The sequence below is a fragment of the Panicum virgatum genome, chromosome 2N (genome assembly GCF_016808335.1).
Source record: "Panicum virgatum strain AP13 chromosome 2N, P.virgatum_v5, whole genome shotgun sequence".
Classification (NCBI taxonomy): Eukaryota; Viridiplantae; Streptophyta; class Magnoliopsida; order Poales; family Poaceae; genus Panicum; species Panicum virgatum.
The window spans coordinates 41,965,674-41,989,724 of NC_053146.1; the positions used below are offsets into that span (position 1 = coordinate 41,965,674).

At 48.6% G+C, this 24,051-nt stretch overlaps 2 protein-coding genes across 6 annotated transcripts; one reads left to right on the plus strand and one right to left on the minus strand.

The window, feature by feature from the left end:
* The first annotated feature begins 1,996 nt into the window (after positions 1-1,996).
* On the plus strand, positions 1,997-4,510 carry LOC120660537 (RING-H2 finger protein ATL48-like). The gene is made up of 2 exons (XM_039939102.1): positions 1,997-2,283; positions 4,073-4,510. The coding sequence occupies exons 1-2, from the start codon at positions 2,169-2,171 to the stop codon at positions 4,258-4,260; spliced, it is 303 nt and encodes a 100-aa protein (XP_039795036.1). The 5' UTR covers positions 1,997-2,168; the 3' UTR covers positions 4,261-4,510.
* A 1,053-nt stretch (positions 4,511-5,563) lies between these two features.
* On the minus strand, positions 5,564-24,008 carry LOC120660538 (CST complex subunit CTC1-like). 5 transcript variants are annotated; one of them, XM_039939103.1, is made up of 16 exons: positions 22,879-24,008; positions 22,685-22,803; positions 22,533-22,607; positions 22,329-22,407; positions 22,143-22,202; positions 21,795-21,872; positions 21,504-21,704; positions 20,565-20,669; positions 19,550-19,807; positions 19,115-19,453; positions 18,399-18,998; positions 18,227-18,318; positions 13,090-13,285; positions 12,800-12,890; positions 12,304-12,632; positions 5,564-6,407 (listed from the first exon to the last, which is right to left on the minus strand). In XM_039939103.1, exons 1-16 carry the CDS (start codon positions 23,974-23,976, stop codon positions 6,243-6,245), a joined length of 3,885 nt encoding a protein of 1,294 aa, XP_039795037.1. In that variant the 5' UTR covers positions 23,977-24,008; the 3' UTR covers positions 5,564-6,242. The 5 variants fall into 5 exon arrangements, with proteins under 5 accessions (XP_039795037.1, XP_039795038.1, XP_039795041.1 ...); XM_039939104.1 differs by lacking the exon at positions 19,550-19,807; XM_039939105.1 differs by lacking the exon at positions 5,564-6,407 and having other exon boundaries at positions 12,386-12,571.
* Positions 24,009-24,051: the final 43 nt, after the last annotated feature.

Below are 24,051 nucleotides of genomic sequence, written 5' to 3' on the forward strand. Positions count from 1 at the left end.
GAAGTTTGGAATCAAGGCATTTTTCTGGACGAACCTTTGGAAGTAATCATAGAGTGGTTCTTTGTCTTCTTGCAGACACTGGAAGTTTTCTATGGTGTTCGGGTCGAGTCGCCCGAAGCCTTGGAAGTCTTGCCTGAGCCTCGCCTTTAGCTGAGGCCAGCTTGTGATGGAGCCCGAGGGTTGGTGAGAGTACCAGTTAGCTACTGGACCTTCACAGGACATGATGAAGGATTTTGCCATGATAGGGCCGTCGCCGCCAGCCGAAGCTATGGTGGCTTCGTAGGCCATGATGAACTGAGTAGGGTCCTCAGAACCATTGTACTTAGGGAGCTGTGTTGGCTTGTAGCCTAGCGGCCATGGTGTGTGCTACAAGGCTGCAGAGAGTGGCGAGCTTGGGTCGTATGTGCCAGCCGAAGGTGGGACGTAGTGGTCTTGGAGGGTATGAATGGTTCTGATGTTGTGGAAATCACTCTGATGAGAGGTCCCTATCGGAGGTTGCTGTTCATGATTGGTCTGGGTACGTGCACATTCTTGCTGCATTTTGTCAATTTCTGCTTGCATGGCTGCTACCTTGTGCTTGGCCTCAGCCAGTTGGTTTGCCTGCTGTAGCGCGTTTTGCTGCGTGGCTAACTGCTTGGCGAGGATGTCTTTTTGCTTCTCCAAGGCCTGGAGCTGGAGGCTCACAATGGTGAGCTCATCTTGGTTGGATCCCGAAGGTTCTGTGACTTCGGGTGTGGTATTGGGTGGCTGGTTGTCGTGTGGTGGGAGTTGCGTGGAAAGGTTTTCCTGGGAGGTTCAGGAATCATTTTGGTTGTCCCCCGCAGGAGGGTCTGTGGGTTTCCTCTTTTGTGGTGCCATCGGGGGTTGGTTTTCGAGCTGAGAACATGGTGGGCGCCCTTGTTGGGTCCTCGGCTTCCTTATAACCCAATCAAAGTGCATACACGAAGTTTAAACAAAGCAAGGTGACAAAGTTTCGCCCTCGTATTAGCACGTGTCCAGTATAGATTGGTTGGGAGTATTTATACCCCTAACCTTTGTTACATAATGACCATAATGCCCCTACGTGCTCGGGATATTCGGCGAATATTCCGGGCCATAGGTCATTTCATACAGGTTGGAATGTACAAATTGTCTACCCTATCCGATTCGTGATCGGGACGCTATCCCGAAGGTACCGCGGTAACCTTCGGATCAGCAGTTGACCTTCGTTCGCTTCCCTGGACCTTCGGTAGCTCATGGAGACCTTCGGCTTCATCTACACACCTTCGGGCGCATCTGCCGACCTTCGGGCGGCGGGGTGACCTTCGGGCTCCAGCTACCTTCGGCTCGCTTGGCTCCCGTGTCGCAGCTTTCGGGCAACCTCCGACCTCTGAGACGGCGATCCCCAACACATCAATTGTTTGTGCAACATATCATCAATTACTACAAATCAGTGTTGTATTTGCGAAATTCCCATTGGAATTTTTATACACTAGACATGCATATAGTTTGACTAACTGATGATCAAAGCTCATAAAATTTGTTTTTTAAAATCCTAATATGATCTAAAAATAAATGTCTGCAAAGTGATGCTTTACTTTATCAAAATAAGAGAAAAACTATGCTTAATTTTGGCATATCACATCGTAACCTAAACAGTAAACACACTGCTTCCGTTCGAAACAGAAATTAGCAGCGGCGGAGTCAGGAGGGGTGCTGGGATGCTCCAGCCCCCCTACCCCTATACAACTTATGAAGCCCCTCAAAGTCTCCTCTATAAATTTCAATCATGAATCAAGAGGACAAGAAGGAAAATGAAGAAGAAGAAGAAAAGGAGAGGGAAGGAATAAAAAAAGAAAGATGAGCCCCTCTAAGCTCAGATTCGCCACTCGAAATTAGCCTCTCAGAACAATTAGGTCACGTCGACGACGGAGAAGGGGTCGCACCGACCCGGTTGGCAGGTTTGGCACCACAAGCACCGCGCGCTCCTTTTTGCCCGCTGCCCAGAACGCCTGTCCACCCTCGGATCACAATTCAACGGCCCGGACACCTTCTTCTCACCACCTCAAGAGCGGCAGCGGCAGCGGCAGCCACCCGGCGGACCCGAACGAAGAAGCTCAGCGCCGCCGCTGTTGCCAAAGACTCCTCTTTTTCTTTGTTCCGTCCATCACCACCACACCGGCGCCGCCATGGAAAAGAGCAGTGGCGCCGCCGCTGGAGGCAGCGCCCCGCCTTCGCCGTTCCACATGGAGGATTTCCAGCTGGAGGGGAAGAAGCCCGTCAAGAACCCTTTCGTCCCCATCGGTTTGTACGCCGTACGCGCGCCTCCCTCTCGTTGATGCACGCGGCCCCTTTTGGCGCTGGGGAACGGGGAGGAGTTGGTTCAGTCGCCGTGCCCCGGATGGCAGGATCCAAGGTCGTGGGATCGTTATTCTTTGGGGATTTTAGGCTTGGGGTTGGGTCGGCGGGGGATCTAGCTCTGTTGCTTTCCAGGACCGTGGTTTTGTTCTGCTGACCGGCCGACCAGGCTTATGACGAGGCTAGATTGATGTAGCAGCTACCTCAGGATTAAAATGGGTCAAGTGGTGTGAAATTGAATGCTTACATAATCCATAGGTGCTATGATGTATTCTGTCTGTTTCTGTTCGTTGTAGTTCTTTTACCTCATGCACATTCTTATGTGCATTGACCCAGTAACTGCACACATACGGCTCAATCGGAGAATATGAAATCCCATCTTGTATGCAGACCCTGGTTGAAATTTTTGGTTTTATCGGTTGCCAAAAAGTACATATAGATTTATATATTAGTTTGCTTTGTTGAGGACTGGGTTGGACAAACTGGGCAGTAGGCCAGATGATAATGTGGATGGATGTTTATTCAGTGGCCACATTTACGATTTTGTTTTAAATTGTGGCGCACCTCTATGAAAGAATGATAAAGGCTGTGTTGTTTAAGTATGTGTACATGGTAGGAGGATCAATGTTTCTTATTCTAGATGTTCATTTTGCTGATCTAACACATGCTTTAGCCGGTCTGAATTAGTTAAATTAGTTTGATGGCATCTTGTGCTGCTATTGGTTACCTGACCTTTCTTGTTTAATATAATGTATTTGTGCCCGTCCCATTCCCACTAATGATCTGGCTCCACTGGGCTCATTTGCAGAATGCAACTGAATAGCCAGATTATTTTGACGAGGCCTTGGAATACCTGCTTATCATCACTTATGCCTCAATCTTATAATGTATGGTTACTTGGGTGATTGCTCACTGAGTTCTAATTTCTAGAGCCACAAAGACTGATAAAGTTGACTTCTCATTAATTCAGCTGCTCTTAGCCTATTGAATGGTTTCATTAATAATTCAAAAGTGGGTTATATAGTATATTGCTCCTTGGTTGGGTGTATGAGAACAATGACTATGTTGTGATCAGTTGTTGATGAAAACAAAAATGAGGCAGCTAGGGTAACTCGGGGTAAATTATAGCTGTTTATATGGGTATGTGGAAGTTTATCTAGTTTTGAGCACATGCAGTGGTTTTGCTTGGGTGTGTAGCATATAGAGTAGATGTTGGAGTCAGGATGTGTAGCACCTCCATGATCACCATCTCAAGCTTCCACTTTGATCATGCCCTTATAACAGTTATGTGAATCATTCTTCAAGAGGCGGATGTTCTGGAACTCATGAAACATTTTTGATGCCTTTAACATAGTTCAGCTTATTTCACATCTATAGGCATCAGGTTTAAGTTGATTCATGAAGTATAAGCTAGGCCAAGGGTCCTACAATTATCTCGATTTAGTAGGAAGTATTTGATTAATTCTGAGTTTATCAATATTCCTCTATTTGTTTCGCATTTAAACGCTCATACCATTCAATCACGTCTTTACTGCACTTTATGGATCTGCTAACCATATGTTTTTTTGCGTGTACTAGAATTGAATCATATTATCATTTTAGTATTTTACACTACTGTTGCCGATGGAGATACTAATTTGCATTACTGCTAAAATATCTTTGTATCATTGTCGACTTCTCCTTATATAATCGCTCGAATTACTACACTCCTATAATCTATTGCGTTTTCATCTAGGTGCATTGGTTACTGCTGGAGTTCTGACTGCTGGTCTGATCAGCTTCCGATATGGGAACTCTCAACTGGGTCAAAAACTGATGAGGGCGCGTGTTGTAGCCCAAGGGGCAACAGTCGCTCTAATGATCGGCAGCGCTTACTACTATGGTGATCAAATCAAGCTGTTCAAGAAAGGATCTAGCCCATGAACTTCGCTGGAGCGGACGTTTCTCCTTTTAGTATATGGAATGCCATATGTACGCTGAACTTGCACCTGGATCCTGCTGTTTGTCCCTCCTAACATTGGGCTTAACCCTATCATTTGGCCTGACATGTAATAGCTAACCAGAAATGGGTATTGGTTCAATCGGCAGGCTTGATAATAAATAATTTATTTGTTGATTAGGTTATGTATAATTTATTAAATAATCGCATGATTTTGCTGATCTTTCTGACAAATGAGGTTGCACGATAGACAGCTCAAGCGCATTTAGCCATGATACTTTACCATAGATGGGAACTCCTGTGTTTATTTGTGGTTTTTATGATTTGGCTGCGTGGAAGTTTGTAATCTGTGATACAAGTTCAGTGACGACGATGTGTTTTCAAAGTCAATATGATCTTAGCACCTCCCAGATAGTGGGAGCGGTAGACATGAAGCATCATCAATGAGCAAATGTAACATTGAACATCAACATCAAAAGATTTCTCATTAGAACAGATCCAACAGCCAAAACTAAGTGTATGTAAAGATCGCCAGTATATTCCTTGCACGTAGCAAAATATGGAGGAAAATAAAATATCTGCATAACAGTCTGCGAAAGAGATTACAAGATGAGCATCTTAGAAGGGAGATCAACTCGACCATTCCAGCTGTTTTGGTGATTTCTACAATTCTACTCTAGCTTCACTGATTACTCTGATGATGAGTCTCGCGATACAACACACGCCTAAATTTCACCCCTTTTCGTTGTTTTTGACAAGCAGTTTCTGCCTTAAAAGTTGGGACTTATGGTGTAGAAACAAAAGTTTTGGTTACAACAGCAGTTGCACAAGCAGCTCGAGCTCCATCCTTCTCTGTTGGGCACCATACACTTTGATGGCCTCAGACAAACAATTTGCACTAGTCAACGATGGATATTCTTACTGCTACAAGAAATTTCAATCGTACTTTCTGTTGGATCACTGACAGTTAGCACAGGATTCAGAGACTTGTACACATGCTATGCATTCTTTTTTTTTGAAGAAGACACCAAAAGGTGTCTCATACCTGATTCATATGAAGGAAAACAATTGGTAGTATAATAGAAGGACAACTTGACACAAGACGACATAAAGAAAATAAAATTACATCGAAGAACTCTCTGATCGTCTTCTTCAACGATTGTTCGTCGTCCACCGGAGCTTGAAAAACACACTGAAAATGCAGTAAGGGAAAGGAACACCTGCAAACATCATCGCCACACAAGACTTTGAAGACCGCAAAAACCACTCGCTGCTTACAACGAGATCTAGCAACCGCTGAAAGAAATTTCACCAATAACTTTGCAAGTTTCTGAACTTTGTACAAAATACAAACCAGGCATGTAGCGCCAACATTGATCTCGTCAAAACTAAGTGCAGAACATGGATATCAGTCTATGAGCTACCATCATAAAGCAGCCCCCTGTTGGCATAAATACACAAGCCCCCCCAAAAAAAACTGCACCTTTACAAGCAGATGCTTTGGAAATTGCTATACTGACCATACATTGAGCTATCAATAACAAACACAAATCCCAATGATGCCTCTCATCATGCCACCATGTCTCCTGACAACCCAAAAAAACAAACATAAAGTTAAATTATCACTCCAGGCTTGATGAACTGAATCACCTAACTGTTCAGGCCACCATGCCACCATGAGAGTACTACTTAAAATGAAGATGCAGCACCCTCCAACCAAGAAATACAAATACCGCCTGTCCCCTTTGTACTCTCATTTCTTGTTCCTTGCAAATATTTACCACTGAGCAAATGCAACTGGCAAAACAGGTTTTCTGTTTGCAAAACATCACAGTGAAATTGCAGTTCTCCTTGGATCATAGCATTTTCTGTATGGGTGTGACCAACTGACCATGAAATGCACAGTACATCAACCAGGATACTTTGCACTAAATCATTCAAAAGCTGAAGTGCTCATTGAACAACACTAGCTGTTTTCCAAAATGGCATGTAGCCTTCTAGCTTCTTCCAAAGGATCTACTGGAAAAACTTCTTTTATCCAAAGCATCTGCATGTTCCGTACTGGGAAATCAGGAAACTCTATATTGAACCCATTGAAGTCATCTGGGTTTCTAACTGATGCTATGACATTCTGCAAAAGTGTAAAGGGTCATCAGACAACATAACTTCTAAGAATTCAAGTAATTAATGATAGGTTTAATGTCTACGAAACTACAAAATAAAAGGAAGTTGCATATCTCATGAGACACAAATAAATACATGCTTTCATACTGCACAAATGAACAAAACACAAGACAAATGGCACAAACAGCACATTTGATTCTGACAGAACAATTCACATGCTGGTAGAATACTAATATTGAGTTCAAAACAATATGATGTCTTTCAGAATCATACCTAAACATACATTTTCTTAGCTCGAATGCTGTATAATATCCAAGATAATTGTTGGAGTATATTGAGCCCATGTATAGAGGAGCATCTAGAGGCCCATGTATAGGACTTTATATACCCATCCATCTAGGGTTTGGAGGAATACATTCATTATTTCCCTCCTACATGGTATCATTAGCCTAGGGTTAGGGATCCCTCTCCTCTCCTCCCTCCCCACCTCCCAGCCGCCGGCCGCAGGCGCCCCCTCCTCTCTCCCCTTCCTCTTTCCCTCCCCTGTCTACCTCCTCTGCTCCGGCCGCCGCCCGTGCGCCCTCTTCTTCCTCTGCTCCGGCCGACTCCTCTACTGGCGCCGCTAGGGCTGGAATCGGGCCGAGCCTCGATTTTTTTCGAGTTTTCTTCGAAATCAATATATTTGTATTTATTATAGTCTCCCATGTTGTTTGATACGCAACTTCAAATCGAGCATAACGAGCCGAGCCGAACCGAGCCTGCCAAAATTAACTTTTGTTCCAAATCAACTAATCTTTATTTTAAAAAAAGAACAAATGTAATCGAAGCAATTTTGAAACGAGCCACCGAGCCAGCTTAACGAGCTTTTTTTCCAGCCCTAGGCGCCGCCGCCTGGCCTCCTCTGGCCTAGCACGCCCTGGCCGTCGCGCTGGCTGCCGTCGAGCCTGCGCCCTACGGCTCGTGCAGCACCCGCCGCCCGTCCTGGAGCCGCCCGTGCAGCCACCCATCTTGGAGCCGCCCGTGCGGCCGCCCGTGCAGGGCCCCCTGGCCGCCGCCCGTGTAAGCAGCTCGCCGCCGACGCCGCGCCCGATCCCGCGTGGACCGGGCTGGGGATGTCGCCCGCGGATACGCCGACGCCGCTCTCGCCGCGGCCCTCCTCGCCGCCAAGTCAGAGGCTTCGGCGGCCCAGGAGCGGGTCCGCGTGGCTGCCCTCGCCTGGGAGCGCGAGTGCGCCGCGGCCGACGCCTCCGCTCTCCGGGTCGCCGAGGCGGAGCACTTCATCCGCGTCTCCTCCGGCCAGCCCGTCGTCCCCGAGCCCGGCGCCTCTTCCTCCCACCAGGCCCCGCCCACTGGATCTGGAGCCCGGTACGACTCAATCGACCCCATGATCGCCCAGCTCCATTTCCAGGCCGCCGGCGTCCAGAACATCTGGGCCCTGGTCACCGTCCTCCTCGACCCGACGTCCTCCTACGGACGCTGGCGGAACCAAGTCCTGCTCGCCCTCCGCCGCTACGCCCTCGACGACCACGTCCTCCTCGACACGCCGATCGAGGCGCAGGACGTGGTGTGGCTGCGCCTCGACAGCGTCGCCATGTCCTGGATCTTCGGGACCATCTCCCTAGATCTTCAGGACCTCGTCAGGACCCACGGCGGCACCGCGCGACAGGCCTGGTTGGCGCTCGAGGGGCAGTTCCTCGGCAACGCCGAGTTCCGCACCCTCAAGCTCGACGCCACCTTCCGCACCTTCGAGCAGGGGGATCTCTCCGTTGGTGAGTACTGCCGGCGGATGAAGGGCATGGCTCCTGCTCTTCATGACCTCGGGGATCCGGTGTCCGATCGGGTCTTGGTGCTCAATGTCCTACGGGGCTTGAGCAGCACCTATGACCACCTGAAGACCTGGATCACCCGCCAGAAGCCCTTCTCCTCTTTCCTGCAGGTCCGGGACAACCTCGCCCTCGAGGAGATCACCACGGGTCTCGCGCCCGGATCGTCCTCGCCCACCCCCACCGCGCTCGTCGCTGTTCCTCCGGCCTCCTCCACCGCTCCTGCCACCTCGCTCCTTGGTGCTGCTCCCGCCGGGCAGACCGGAGGTGGTGGGGCGTGGACGTCGTCGGCGGGGGGGAAGGGGTGGTGGTGGTACTGGTGACCCTGCTCCTGGGGGTACCAGTACCAGTGGGGGCCGTCGGGGCGCGCCGACTCCAGCTCCCGCTCCCGCTCCTGCCCCTGTCCCTGGAGGTACGCCCTGGCCATCCTTCAGCAACCCATGGTCAGGGCGCATCTCGATGTGGCCGTTCCAGGGTCCAGGAGGGGGGCCTCGTCCTCGGCTTCAGCCGGCGGCCATGTTCACCTAGCCTGGGGAGTGGGACCAGGCCGCTCTAGCGCAGTCCTTCAGCACCATGGGACTGACGCCGCCAGTCAGCACCGAGTGGATCGCCGACTTGGGTGCCTCCTTCCACACCACTCCTGATGCTGGTATCCTCTCTTCCATCCGACCCCCACACCCCTCTTGTCCTTCTTCCATCATGGTTGGTGATGGGTCTTGCCTTCTTGTCACCGCCGTGGGTTCAGCTCCTCGTCTTTCCTAATGTTCTTGTTGCTTCTCAGATGGTTCACAACATTCTTTCCATTCGCCAGTTTACTGCTGACAACTCCTGTTCTATCGAATTTGACCCTTCTGGTCTTACTGTGAAAGATTCAGCTTTCCGACATTCGCTCCTCAAATGTGACAGCCCGGAGCCCCTTTACACTCTTCGACTTTCTGCTTACGCTGCTCCGCCTTCGACTCCATCTTCGTCTGCTGCTTTTGCTGTGATGCCTTCTTCCACCACCTCTGTCATGCGTGCCAGTTAGGTCATCATGTTAGACTTCCTTTTTCTTCTTCTTCGCATGCTGCGCATACTTTTGATCTTATTCACTGTGACATGTGGACATCTCCTATTCTCAGCATGTCTGGCTATAAATATTATCTGGTCATTGTTGATTTTTCTCATTACTCTTGGACTTTCCCTTTGCGCGCCAAGTCTGAGACCTTCCCCACCCTTCTCGACTTTTTTGCCTGGGTGTCCACTCAGTTCGGCCTCACCGTTAAGGCCGTCCAGTGCGACGAGCGTGAGTTCGATAACTCCACCTCCCGTTCCTTCTTTCTCTCTCGGGGTGTTCAGCTGTGTATGTCTTGTTCGTATACCTCTCCTCAGAACGGCAAGGCTGAGCGGATGATTCGCACAACGAACGACGTCGTGCGCACCCTTCTGATCCAGGCCTCTCTACCCCCGCGCTTCTGGACTGAGCCTCCACATCACCACCTACTTGCTCAACCGTCTTCCGTCCACTGCTTCTCATGCTCCTACTCCACACCACGCTCTTTTCGGTACCCCTTCTCGCTACGACCACCTTCGGGTCTTCGGGTGTGCGTGTTACCCTAACACCTCCGCCACCGCTTCTCACAAGCTGGCACCCCGCTTGACTCGTTGTGTGTTCCTTGGGTACTCCCCTGACCACAAGGGGTACCGATGCTTTGACCTCACCTCTCGCCGCGTTCTGATCTCCCGACACGTCGTTTTTGACGAGTCGGATTTCCACTACTCCACCTCCTCTACACCTTCTCCTGACCCTGAGTTGGATTCACTGTTTTCGACTGACTCGGTGGTCTTCCGGTGATCCCTGCTGTGCCGAGCGCAGCCCCGGTGCCCGCGGTCGCGCCACGCGCGGCCCCTGGACCTCCGGTCGTGCCGCGCGCGGACCCGGTGTCTCCTGCTGCGCCACGCGCGGCCCCGGTACCTTCCGCTGCACCTGCGCGGTACGCTCAACCGGTGCAGGTGTACCGGCGTCGTTCGGCGCCGCCTCCTGCTCCGGAGGCTCCTGCGGCGCCTACACCGGAGCCGTCGCCGCCGCCGCCTCCGCCGACTCGCTCTCGAGCCGAGCCGGCGGTGTACCACCCGCCAATGATACATCGGGATCCTCGGCATATCCATCCCATGGTGACTCGGCGGATGGTGTCTCCGGCTGCGACTCTCTCCACCACCGAGGGAGAGCCGCGGGTCTCTCCGATACCCTCCTCTGTCCGCGACGCCTTAGTGGATCCTCACTGGCGTCGCGCAATGGAAGAGGAATACGCGGCTCTTCTTGCCAATCGGACGTGGGACCTCGTGCCGCGTCCGTCTGGTTGCAATATGATGACTGGCAAGTGGATCTGGACGCATAAGCGTCGGGCTGATGGCACACTGGAGCGCTACAAGGCTCGATGGGTTCTCCGGGGGTTCACTCAACAGCCTGGTGTAGACTATGGTGAGACCTTCAGTCCAGTAGTGAAGCCTGCTACTGTGCGCACGGTCATCTCGCTTGCGCTCTCGCACTCTTGGCCTGTGCACCAGCTAGACGTGAAGAATGCGTTTCTTCACGGCACTCTGTCAGAGACTGTCTACTGCTCTCAGCCAGCGGGATTTGTGGACTTGAGTCGTCCGGATATGATCTGCCGGCTCAACAAGTCTCTCTATGGTCTGAAGCAGACTCCTCGGGCTTGGTACTCTCGGTTCGCCACGTTCTTGCTGACATTGGGATTCACCGAGGCCAAATCTGACACGTCTCTCTTCATCTACCGCCGTGGGGATGAGACTGCATATCTGCTGCTCTATGTCGATGACATTGTGCTCACAGCCTCCAGTCAGCAGTTGCTTCAGATTGTCATCTCCTCTCTGTAGCAGGAGTTTGCTATGAAGGATCTGGGTCAGCTCCACCACTTCTTGGGCGTCACTGTTGAGCCTCGCCCGTCTGGTCTTCTCCTTCACCAGCGGCAGTACGCACTGGATATTCTGGAGCGGGCTGGGATGACTGATTGTAAGCCCTGCTCCACTCCTGTCGACACTCAGGCGAAGCTGTCTGCTGATCTGGGTGATCCAGTGGCTGATCCTACTGTCTACCGGAGTCTGGCCGGCGCGTTGCAGTACCTCACCTTCACCAAGCCGGACCTCACCTACGCTGTTCAGCAGGTCTGTCTCCATATGCATGATCCCCGAGAGTCACACCTTGCTGCGCTGAAGCGTCTCCTCCGCTACGTCCGTGGCACTGTGGACCTCGGCCTGGGGCTTCACCGCTCGTCCTTAGCTGAGCTGGTTGTCCACACCGACGCCGACTGGGCTGGCTGCCCAGACACTCGCCGCTCCACTTCCGGCTACGCCGTCTTCCTGGGCGGCAACCTGGTCTCCTGGTCGTCCAAGCGGCAGCCGGTTGTCTCCCGCTCCAGTGCCGAGGCGGAGTACCGAGCTGTCGCTAACGGCGTGGCGGAGGCGTCGTGGCTACGACAGCTCTTGGCGGAGCTCCACAGCCCACTCGCCAAGAGCACACTCATCTACTGCGACAATGTCAGGGCCGTATATCTCTCCACCAACCCCGTCCAGCACCAGCGGACGAAACATGTGGAGATCGACCTACACTTCGTGCGTGACAGGGTCGCCATCGGCGATGTTCGGGTACTCCAGGTCCCGACTAGGCGACCACCTCCCAGTTTGCCGACATCTTCACCAAGAGACTACCCTCTTCGACCTTCTCGGAGTTTCGCTCCAGCCTCAACGTAGCAGGTGGCTAGTTGTGGCTGCGGGGGGTATTTGCCCTTTGTACTTGCTTCCTGTCCAGTCTTGAACACCGCTGCGACGGTAGTTCAGACTGCGGGGGGTGTTGTGTTGGTTTTCTTGTTGTCCAGTCTTGAACACCGCTGCGCCGGTAGTTCAGACTGCGGGGGGTGTTGGAGTATATTGAGCCCATGTATAGAGGCCCATCTAGAGGCCCATGTATAGGACTATATATACCCACCCATTTAGAGTTTGGAGGAATACATCTATTATTTCCCTCCTACAATAATTGATCCAAACTGAAACATGCTTTGACAATTAATGGATAACTAAACTCACCAGAGTTCCCTTCCAACAAGCATTAAGGATAATAAATTTCAGAAGTTTGTCTTCAAAGCGACTCAAGACTTTATGCAAAACAGAAGATGCATCTAAGTCTTGGCAAGAGAAATCAGGAGGAATTCCACAGTTTTTAACAATAACACCTGTGTGCCTCTTCAACATTGTTTCTAGGCAGCAACCAATAGTATGATGTAATTTGGTCCTCTTTCCACCTTTTGAAAGCTTTAAATTAACAAAAGCATCCATATGTGCAACTTCCTGCAGTCTAAGCAACAATTCAGCCCTTGCATCATCAGCCCAGCAACAGCAAAGGGATGATCCATCATCTAGAAAAAGTATAGGTAGTACAATATGATTAATACATGTGCTCCATGTGAATCATAAAAGTAAAATCATCCCTGTGTATCATTGGAATATTTTGAATTTTGATCTAGGATTGTATATGATGCACATTACAGTGTTGCCTAACAAGAAGAATTACATCATCTCTTACCAAGAATAAAACCAGCTAGCCGAACTTTTACATTTGGTATTTTACCATGATTAGTCGATTTATCCAAAACCAGCTTAAGAACAGTTGCCACCTGAAACAAAGGTGAAGACATCAAATGCTGAACTTAAAGTAGAGGCGTGAAAGGAGTAAAGCAAAAGATAAAATTGAGCTTGAGATCAAAGAAAACATCTGAACAACATTAAGCCGTTGTGAAAGGATCCATGAAGATTCAAATAGAGTACATCTGTGTAACCTATACATGGGCCAAATATAACCAGAAAGCAACCTACCCTGCACTGAAATTGCATGGGCCTATCCTCTACAAAATGCTTCCGATGAAAGAACAAACATGGTGAAACTGTGCTAAGTGAACAATCCTTTAAGCAATTAGACTTGAGTGGTGAAATAACACTTTCTTCAGTCAGGTCAGGATGGCTGATAGAGGTAACTTCAATGTATGTAACAGGAGTTAACACTAATTCATGCCTGCAGCAAGAAAACAGAGGATGCATGAACCAACCACACAGAATGTAACTGCATATTTACATAGTGAAAACTAAAATATTATACCAAACAATTTGCATGATAAATTATTCTAGTCTGCAAACTTTCCCAAGTATTGACAACAGTAAGATAATAAATTCAGGATGCAGTAATGCACTAAGCTAATTTACATTTTTATCCAGTATTAATTAACAGCCATTTTGGTCCTTGAAGTATGGCCAAAGGGTCAAACTGAACCTCAAATTTAAAAGGTCTAATCTAAACCTGAAGGTTTACAATTTTTGGGCCAAATCAGTATCCCAAGTCCCAACCACTTGACATGCCATGTGCAGTGCTGGCTCAACACCTTATTACCTACCCTAATATTCTACTTTCTCATCAAGGTTCTTAAGGTGTAATGTAGCCTATCTAGGTCGTCACATCTGCATGGGCCAAGTTAGACCTTGTTGGCGTACCCAAGTTACCACAAGACAGGGCAACTTACTGCCTTAAGAACATTGTCTCTCATAACTTGCAAACAAACCAAATTATCCTCTTCAAGGACACTTGGGTGCTTATCATAGCAAGCTAAGCTTCAGCTTACGGACCTGTTTGCTTATCTGATATCTGATAGGTGGTATCCTTCTAATCACAATTTCAGCAATGTGCATTCGGTTGAAAACCATATACAATGGAAATCAATGGGTGGGGCAGTATGGTCTCTTCATGGGGTATGATTCTTCCCAAGAGGAATGAAGATTAAGCGCTGAGTATGTTATGGTCGGAAGAGTACATGAGCGAAGACGTCGTGGCTGAGAGAGAAGGACAAGGGAGCGTGCACGTTCTGATAGTTGATTCGTGTGTTATTTGAATTTGTATTAGTGGTCGGTTGTAACTTGTAGCTTATATCTTGTGTACTGGAAGTTACGTTTAGAGATCAGTTTAGATCTCTGGGCGCTTGCGTCTACTTGTCCTAGCCCCTCCGTTCCTGCTCTGCTCAACCTCGACGCCGGCCGTAAGGACGGCGTCGCGCCCTCGCCGTTGCCGGGAGCCGAGTCCCCGGCCACCCGTCCACCACGATTACGCTCTTAGGTGCTTGATTTCTGACAATCTGGTATCAGAGACATCTCCGATGTCTGGGACCAACACCAACACCACTGCCGCCGCCGCTCCAACCGTCAGCACCGCTCCGCCGCTTCCTCTGCCTGCGCCTACGCTCCCACCGCCCACCCATCCCCCCTCTTCCGCCGCCTTGGATACTCTCACCACCGCGATCTATGGACTGCAGCGCCAGATGACCCAGTTCTCGCGGCTCGCCGACGTCGAAGCTCGTGCGGTCCCCTCCACGGGCGGCGCTCATTTCTCGTCGATTCCCTCTCTGGCCACTCTGGCCATCGGCGCCGCGCCCACGACATCGCTTCCCTGGCCAGGTCACGCCGGACCATCGTCCGCCGGGCCCTCGTCACCACAACTGCAGGCCTTTCCATATGGGATGCCGGGCTTTGGTGGCATACCTCCGGCGCCACCGCCGACGTCTGTAGTTGTCACCGCCGCCGGAGCACCTGCCGCCGCACCGTACCCCACCCTGCGGACTGCCGCCGCGCCGTACCCCACCCTGGGGACCACCGCCGAAGCCCCTGCCGCCGCGCCGTACCCCACCCTGGGGCTCGGCGTCCCGCCCCTGCTGCTCCTCCAGGGGGCGCCGCCGTCCTCAGCACTCATCCCCGCCGGACCTTCCTTTCCTCCTCCGCCGGCACCACCCACGGGTATGCCCAATTTCCATTGCCTGTATGACCAATTTGTTGCGCCGGCTACTACATCCGCCACAACACCATCCCACTCTGTTCCAATCACACACATCCCTTTTCCCCATTCGCCATCACCCATTCCACAATTCAACCCCCATGACCATACCGACGATCACGATGATGATCTCGGTGTTCCACGCTACTACAAACTCTCTTTTCCGACTTACGACGGAAAAGAGGACCCATTGGGCTGGCTAAACCGCTGTGAGCACTTCTTCCGTGCCCAGCGCACCCGCGAACACCAGAAAGTCGGCCTTGCCTCCTTCCACATGACTGGCGTGGCCCAACATTGGTTCTACATGCTTGAGCGCGACACCGGCGACATCAACGCCATCTCGTGGCCCTTGTTCCGCTCACTCTACCAACAGCGCTTCGGGCCACCATTGGGCGCCAACCACCTAGCCGGTCTGGCTCGCCTACCTTTCCGTGGCTCCGTGCAAGAATACCAAGAAATGTTCCAGGCTCGGATGGCGCATGCTGGCTACCTTTCGCCTGCTCAACAAGTCCAGTTGTTCACCGGTGGCCTCCCTGATCCGCTTCGGACAGATGTCGAGCTCCAAGCGCCAGCCGATCTACAGCGTGCAATGTCCTTGGCAAGAGCATACGAACGGCGTGCGACGGCCTCGCTAGCAGCACAAGGCCACCAGCAACGCTTCTTGGATCAGTCGCCACCGCCACAGCAATCGGCGCCGACGGCAACAGCAACGCCCACGTCTACACCATCAATGCCTGCAGCACCCCCTCGCCAGTTGCGTCGTCTCTCATCCGCTGAGATGGCAGAATGCCGCCGCCAAGGACTTATAACTGTGATGAGCCTTATGTTCAGGGTCACAAGTGTCAGCGCTTGTTCTATTTGGAAGTGTCCGACTTTGATGCATCAGCTGAACTTAGCCCTGAGAAAGATCCAGAAAATTCAGAGCTACCACCATTGATATCTCTGCATGCTATCACAGGAATAAGAACAGAAGACACCATGCAACTTCATGTCAATATTGGAAATCATGAGCTCACAGCATTGGTTGATTCAGGGTCTACTCATAACTTTGTCAGTATGGAAGCAGCTCGACATATCGGATTGTCAATCCATGATAGCAAAGGTAAAAATGTAGTAATTGCCAATGGTGATCGCGTCGCCTGCCGTGGCCTAGCGCGCGATGTCGCACTCTGCATTGCAGGATCATTCTTCACGGTGGATTCTTACACAATCCCATTGGACTGCTACGATATGGTCCTAGGAGTACAATTCTTGCGCACTCTAGGTTCCATCTTGTGGGACTTTGATGATCTCTGCATGGCCTTTTGGCATCACGGCCAGCGAATTCTTTGGAAGGGCATTGGGTCTACGCGGTGGGATATTAAACCCACTGGTCGACTTCATTCCATCAGCTCAGAATCATTGCCTGTGGAAGTGTCAGACTTTGATGAATCAGTTCAATCACATGAAAAAGAGGACAACAGTGCTAATGACCTTCCTCCACTCCTCTCCCTTCATGCCATTACTGATTTACTGGCATCCGCACAACAGACACAATGCAAATCAAAGTGGGTATAGGCAATCATCAGTTCACTGCCTTGCTTGACTCAGGGTCCACTCACAACTTTATCAGCGGGCCAGCAGCTCAACATGTTGGATTATGCTTCCACGACAGCCGTGGCGCCTATGTTACTGTGGCCAATGGTCACCGTGTTCCTTGCCGTGGCCTTGCAAAAGATGTCGCGTTACGCATTGGAGTGGGTACTTCACGGTTGATTACTACACAATACCCTTACACTGCTATGACATGGTCCTAGGGGTGTCATTCCTTCGCACATTGGGATCAATCCTTTGGGACTTTGATGATTTGTGCATGGCCTTTTGGCATCAAGGCAGGCGTGTCCTTTGGAAGGGAATTGACTCTACAAGATGGGACATCCCATCCACAGATCGCTTGCTCTGGCACATCCTCGTCCAATGGAATGGACTCTCGAATGCGGAATCAACGTGGAAACCGGTCAACGACTTCCGTACATCACTTCCGGACTTCCAGCTCGAGGACGAGCTGTTTCCCGAGGGAGGGAGAGATGTTATGGTCGGAAGAGTACATGAGCGAAGACGTCGTGGCTGAGAGAGAAGGACAAGGGAGCGTGCACGTTCTGATAGTTGCTTCGTGTGTTATTTGAATTTGTATTAGTGGTCGGTTGTAACTTGTAGCTTATATCTTGTGTACTGGACATCTAATGGAAGTTACGTTTAGAGATCAGTTTAGATCTCTGGGCGCTTGCGTCTACTTGTCCTAGCCCCTCCGTTCCTGCTCTGCTCAAGCTCAACGCCGGCCGTCAGGACAGTGTCGCGCCCTCGCCGTCGCCGGGAGCCGAGTCCCCGGCCACCCGTCCACCACGATTACGCTCTCAGGTGCTTGAATTCTGACAGAGTAGTGCTCCATGTGGTGTAACAAGCAGAGTCTCTCTTGGGTCATGAGTACCCGAAGAGGAGGAATGGCAAATAGATTGTGAAGAGCTCTCCATCTGGTGCAACAATTAATCTGAGTTGCCAATTTAGCGCAACAATCTATGTGGATGGGCTGGGATTTTAGTTTCACCATCCATATGGACAGTCCAGAGTGAGCCCCGCATGGGACTTGATTAGTCCTTTATGGATGAGGTTACACATTTGCATGTTTACTATTTGGGGAGATCAAATACTTCTATACAGTGCCCAAGTATTTGCCCTCACATTAGCTGCATAACAGCATATAACATTGCTCACTCCAGAGTCGAGACCATTTACCTTTACAAGCAAAACCAAGTAAAACTATGGATTATGTACTTAATTCATTCTTAGGGAGTGTCACTACGTATCTCCGTATTAGTAAGCGGGCCTACACCTTCGTAACCCAAGGACTGACGAACACAAAATGAAACAACGCAACCGTATGGAGAATGCACACTATTCTATTACTCATTCTATTCAAGTTACCATCTTTTACAAAGCAAGTGTCAGACATCAGCTTCCTTGTCAGGTAAAGGTCATACATCAAATTTGTGGTAAAAGCTACAATTTTTCATACAGGCAAATATGACCTTTTGCTGTAACCATACTAACAAGACAATGGAAGTAACATTTAATGAAAAAATAGAAGAAAGGGAAGGAACAAACCGTATCAAAAGGACACGATGGAATGTCACTGTTGCCCCTGGTCCAATGCCAACAGTAGAAGAATGTTTGCTTAAGTATCCACGGATACATACCTGCACAGGATGCCATGAGATGGAATATCATTATATCAAATTAACAACTAAGCAGTAAATTGATAGACCTGGTAATTTACCATATGATTATTATCAGCAACATGGATACATAGACTGTACTTCTCATTACCAAGCAAACTTCTTCCCCCCTTGTAGACATGTGAATGTATATTTTCTACTTTTCCCCGAACTGATATCAAATCTCCCTGAACCCATTCTCCAGTTTTCAAGTTAGCAGACTCAGAAGTTTCCTTAGGCATCATAATGTCAACGCATGATGACACACTTAAAACTTCACCGAAAGAAGCACACAGCCCATCAAATACATGACATATGGTGTTATATTCTTCCATCTTTGTGCTTATCGCCTCACAAGAAAAATTCAAATGGAAATCAGAATTAAGGTAAAAGTCATTCCAAGACTGTACTAATTTTATTTCATCACGGATGATGTTTCTGGAAAATGGCTCGTCCATCTTTACTTCAGTAACTCCAACAGACTGATCTCCAACCATCCCTTTGATGCTCATATTACCATCAAAGGTAATGGCAATGCTCAAAATTTTATCCTGAGAATCCAGTGAGACTTTACCACCTTCCAAACATCCACAACCTTCCATGGTGCTAATAAGATTTCCACTGGGACATTGGAGAAGATAGTAGCCATTGATCCGCAGTAACTGCATATTGATGAGATTAAGTAGAATTTAGAGATGCTAGCTACAGCTGTGCAGCTAAATGGGGAAAGTGGTGACAAATAAATAGTGAGAAATAGCCATCATCATCAATACCGTACCTGATACTTGATAAAATTTCCCTCCTTGAACTCCAACAAAATCCTTGATGTGCGTTCTCTTTCACATACAATACGTTCATTTAGAACATTACTATCTGATCCAAAGGAATTGGTAGACACCAGAGTACCACAAAGATTGGTGCTCCCGAAACTTAGGGAACATGGGACATTATACAATTTTTCCATAGAGGCTTCAGAATTACCTAGTAAATGAGAGTGTAATATTCTAAAGGCGTCTGCATGCTCAATGCATCCACCTTGCCCAATAAACTGCAAACCATATGGAAGTATTACAGCTTCAGCATACAGGATAGGCCCTGACATGTTCTGATGTTGAATCTGCAATAACAAAATGAGAACATAGACACTATTTTAGGAGCATGATTATGCAACAGATCTCTAGATTTTTGGTAGATGAAAAGAAACGGGACTCACATTATTTGCAGGAAATATGTGGGACAATTTAACTAGGTGAAATGACTTGGCACTATAATTAATGTGCAAAGGAATATGCAAGGAAGGGCTAATTTGATTTAGCTCCCTCCAGCACACTATAACATACATATTGAGGTGATGCACTCTTTTTCGGTACGGAAGCTTCTGAAAGATAGCCTTACAGGACAGGGGATCAGCAACATCACAATGATCTAGATAAGCCACTGGGCCTTCAAGGACTAGTTTATAATTGCTGATCTGGATGGCAAAACGAAAATCAGAAGAAAAAAAATAATATATACACCCGAATGGCGCGCATAAACAAGTAAAGCAGAAGAATTAGGTAAGCTCTACTTTCTTGAAGTTGTGTTTTAAGCAAGCTAACGATAGCAAATAGGCACTCTTGGAACTAGAACTGCACGGCATCATTCTTCTGTACATTATGTTGCTTTAAAAAAAAGTACTAGGATGCTAGTATGTTCCAATACCATGTGTAGAATCAGTAATCACTATAATCAGAATCATTAACCTGAAGATATATATCCCAAGGCATTTCTACAGAACAGTATGTCCCTGCTTTCAACATATTATCATGTCTCTGCAAGATTGTGCAGCAAGGCAGTAAGCCCTGCTGCCCTGCATGAGAAAGGATTAGTTACTGGATTATCCATCTGCACTGCCACCTTCACTGTGGCACCAGGTTGACAAGGCCTGGGACTTTCTCCGACCCCACAGCACTAGTTGCCCATCAATTCCAGGTGACACATCATCCACCTCTGCTGGATTTTCCAACCAATAATTGCAAAGGTCTTTATTCTGATGTCCAAGCGAACAAATGAGTACTCAAACTTTATGAAGGCAGGAATGGCAACTGATTATCAGAATTACATTCATCAGATGCATCATACAACAATATAGCCTTGTGATCTTGTCCCAACTCCCAAGCATATTAGGGTAGGCCATTGCATGGCATATTCACATGTACAAATATTGCAGAGTAAACAATGGTTATTACCTCATAGATGCCATATAAACTCTCATTTGATGGAAGATCAGGTATAATAACATCTACACATCCAGTGGAATCAACCAACTGCAGCCACCCCGACAGCGAAGAAGTCTGTAAGCAATAAGGGCACAGGCATTTCAAAATGTATCATCTTGAACAGTTCAAAATGTATCCTAATCCAAAGTCTTAAGACTTCAGTCATGAAGTAAAATAATTTATGTAGCACATCTATTCACTTGTCTGCACTGCACCATGAATATGCTACCAAAATATTTCAGAAAACCACCTTGCATGTACTCTAATGTTTATTTTGCCAAACTCTAGCCTTAAAAGTGTCGTACAACTTTGAACATGAAGCAAAGTGGGATTCTCAAAGTAATTAGCCTAATCTCCTTATAGTACTGTCTACATGCAAACTACATTGAGTACTAAGCCTGAAAAAGTAAAGCCTCTGGATACAATAACAGAGGAATAAGGACTATATTTGTTGTGCTCCAAGATACATGTGCCATGGGAGAATCAATAAATAAAGAATGAACAAAAATATCACTAACAAGGAGTAATAATCCAGTAATAGAGAGAATCCAGTGACAGGAAAACCTGGGGTTCAATAGTCTTAGTTCCGGTTTGGTAGAGGGATTCAGTTTCTCCAAGAAACCTTTCTAGAAAGAATGTGATTCTGATTCTCATGCAAAACAGGATTTTCAGAGTTTCTAGTTGTCTCTGAATCCCTGAATCCTTTGGTAGGGATTCTCCGGTTTCTCTCAAGAAACGGTTTCCGTTTGGTAGGAATTCCACTGGAAATTGGTTTGGAGAAACCCTACCAAACACAACCTTAATAGTGAACATTCCAGATATCACAATTCCGGTATCTTATGCCAGGATAAAGAGTAATAAGAAAGTATAGTCAACATGAGGCAGATAACATAGGAAATTGGACATAACCTTGATAGTCCCCACTAATACAAAATCCAGATCTTCACTCGAAATTAATTTTTTGGTCCAGCCGGGATAAGAAAACCCATCACAGAATAATCGGTTCTGTCCCTGGCTCGAGCCCACTTCTTCAGGACCATTCCAAAACTTGAGCATCGATGATATCAACAATGATTCACCTTTGCAGATAAAATTAGAGAAAGGTATGACCTAATGAATTCGAAATTGAATTAATAACAGGCATAAACAAAATAAAAGTAAGCTTAGTTTCAAGTAAAGAATAAAAGAAGATACTAATACCAATTTGCAAGCCTCCAATTTTGATCCAAGCCTTGAGCTACCACAATCATGGCTGCAGAATTTCATAATTAAACTTTGCTGCACAACAAAGTTCAATTTAATTAATTCACAGGGAAAAGGCATCGGATGAGCATCAGAAACACAATGAGCACAATTAAATTAAACGCTGTATTACCAAAGTAAATCTTCAAAAATAAACATACACAGTACTGGTTTTCCAGCAAACATTTATTGTCCAGGGGCATGGCTCACCCAACCAAAAAAGTTGTCCATCACATTCAATATCTTGAAGCAGAAATAATAGGCACACATTCAGTGAAATAGACAGGTATCTACTAACAAACTTGCCTGAGGTTGGCACTTTGAGGAGAGAATTTTAGTAGCATAGGCATGAACCACTCCTTGCTTCTGTTGGTACCTTGCAGTACAAGAGTTTCAGTTCTTTAAATTAGCAGACAATATAACAGGCTAACAACTAGTAACTACTGCAGTCAATAAATTGTTCAGATGATGCTATATGAATTAGCAACATACATTTTGTGAGCCTATAATCTCCTTATCCGAAAATAGTTTGGTGAACTTTTGTGTAAAGCAAGATATTAGAAGTAACATCCTGCAATAGAGGGGAAAGAACAATGAGAGCATACCTTGACATGAAAAGTGTTTGCTTTGTCAGATACTTATCAAGATAAGTATTTGTCATAGAACTATAAAGGTTAAATCATATCAAATCCATACCAAAATCTAGCATATGTCTCCAGTGAGTCAACAAACTTCCCCAGGAGGCTCCTGCTCTCTGCCTTTATATGAGTTCTGGTCCAAGAGTAGAAACTGTTGAGTCTGTAATAGCACATACTGGGTAATGATTGCATATACAGTTACCATCTTACTTGGAGTCCACCAGGGAGAAAGAATTTACAGTGATGCTAGTTCTACTACATGTTGCAAGCAGAACAGTTCCCGTCCAAGCAAAATTCAGACGCATTGCTTGAAAGTTCTTTACGGAGATCTACAAAGAAGTAGAATAGCTACAGTGACATCTTAGGATGGAATTTTGAAACTCAAGGTAAAGATTAGAACATACAACAGCACCAACTCGAAGAGAATGTTGCGGCAGAAGCAGCAGATCATCTATGAGCAGCCACACAGTGTCATCCAGCTCAACCACCATGCCCTGCAAGTAGATCCCAGTGATGACCCCAGCATACACCCCACCACACTTGTCTGGCGAGCCATTCAACGGTAGGTTTCCCCTGTAGGCTCGGCACCATGCCATTGCTGTATTTGTGGATGACACGAACATTGTGTGTGAGCCTTTCTCCGCAACAGAGACCATCTTTTTCTTCAAACCCGAGATGTACACCAGCCTCCCAACAAACCACACCAGCAGGGGCCGCCATAGACATGATGAATCCACAAAGTACACGAACTTGACCACCTCAAACTTATGATCCTGGGCAGCTTCTGGCGGTGATACCCAGCACCCGCGGCACCCACAGCACAAAATCTCAGCCAGAAACCCGACTGAACTGGCGCTCCTCTTTTCAGCCTTGGCTTGCGGCATACTAAACAGCACGCTGACGGACGTGACCACCCCAAACAAGAAGCCACGGGCGGCCAAGTCGGGGTCTGGAGCGGGGCAATTGAGCGGGACCGTCGCCAGCAAGCTACGTTCCGGGGCCGGCGCGGGCTCCTCCTCCGCGAGGCGCCAGCGGACCACCTCGAGCACGCCCGCGGCGCCGTGGAGGCGGACGGAGGGGAGGTAGTTCCACGCGAGGGCGAGTATCTCGCGTCCCAGCGCCGCGGGGTCGAAGTCGAGGAGGCAGCAGCAGACGGAGGCCGAGGCGGAGGGGGCGGGGTCGGAGAAGGAGAAGCAGTTGTTGCGGCAGCCGGCGGGGGCGGCCGCGGAGGGGAGGGAGAGCGTACCGGAGAGGAGGACGGGGTGGGATATCGGAGCGAACGGGGCCGTGCCAGAGGTCGAGGTCGAGGTGGGGGTTCGGCCGGCGGAGGCGGCGAGCTTGGGTTTTTTTCGGGGAGGGGAGGGGGAGGTGGGGGCGGGGGCGGGTGCGGGAGGAAAATGAAGGGAGGAGGCGCCGGTGGTGGGGCGCCGGAGGCGGAGCAGGTCGGCAACGGTGAACCGCCGCGGAGTGGGCGCGGGCTCCGGCGTCGGCGGCGGCTCCATGGCTAGGGATTGGAGTGTTTGGGGTTCGGGACTTTGGGAGGGGAGCGGGGAGAGAAGCCAAGGAGGGGAGAAGGC

Coding starts and splice junctions, on each gene's coding strand:
- LOC120660538 (XM_039939103.1), bottom strand. CDS start 23,976: ATGGAGCCGCCGCCGACGCCGGAGCCCGCGCCCACTCCGCGGCGGTTC. Junction 19,808..20,564: donor GTTTATATGGCATCTATGAG/GTAATAACCATT, acceptor TTTGCCATCCAG/ATCAGCAATTATAAACTAGT. Junction 18,319..18,398: donor TTGCTGATAATAATCATATG/GTAAATTACCAG, acceptor CATCCTGTGCAG/GTATGTATCCGTGGATACTT.
- LOC120660537 (XM_039939102.1), top strand. CDS start 2,169: ATGGAAAAGAGCAGTGGCGCCGCCGCTGGAGGCAGCGCCCCGCCTTCG. Junction 2,284..4,072: donor GAACCCTTTCGTCCCCATCG/GTTTGTACGCCG, acceptor GTTTTCATCTAG/GTGCATTGGTTACTGCTGGA.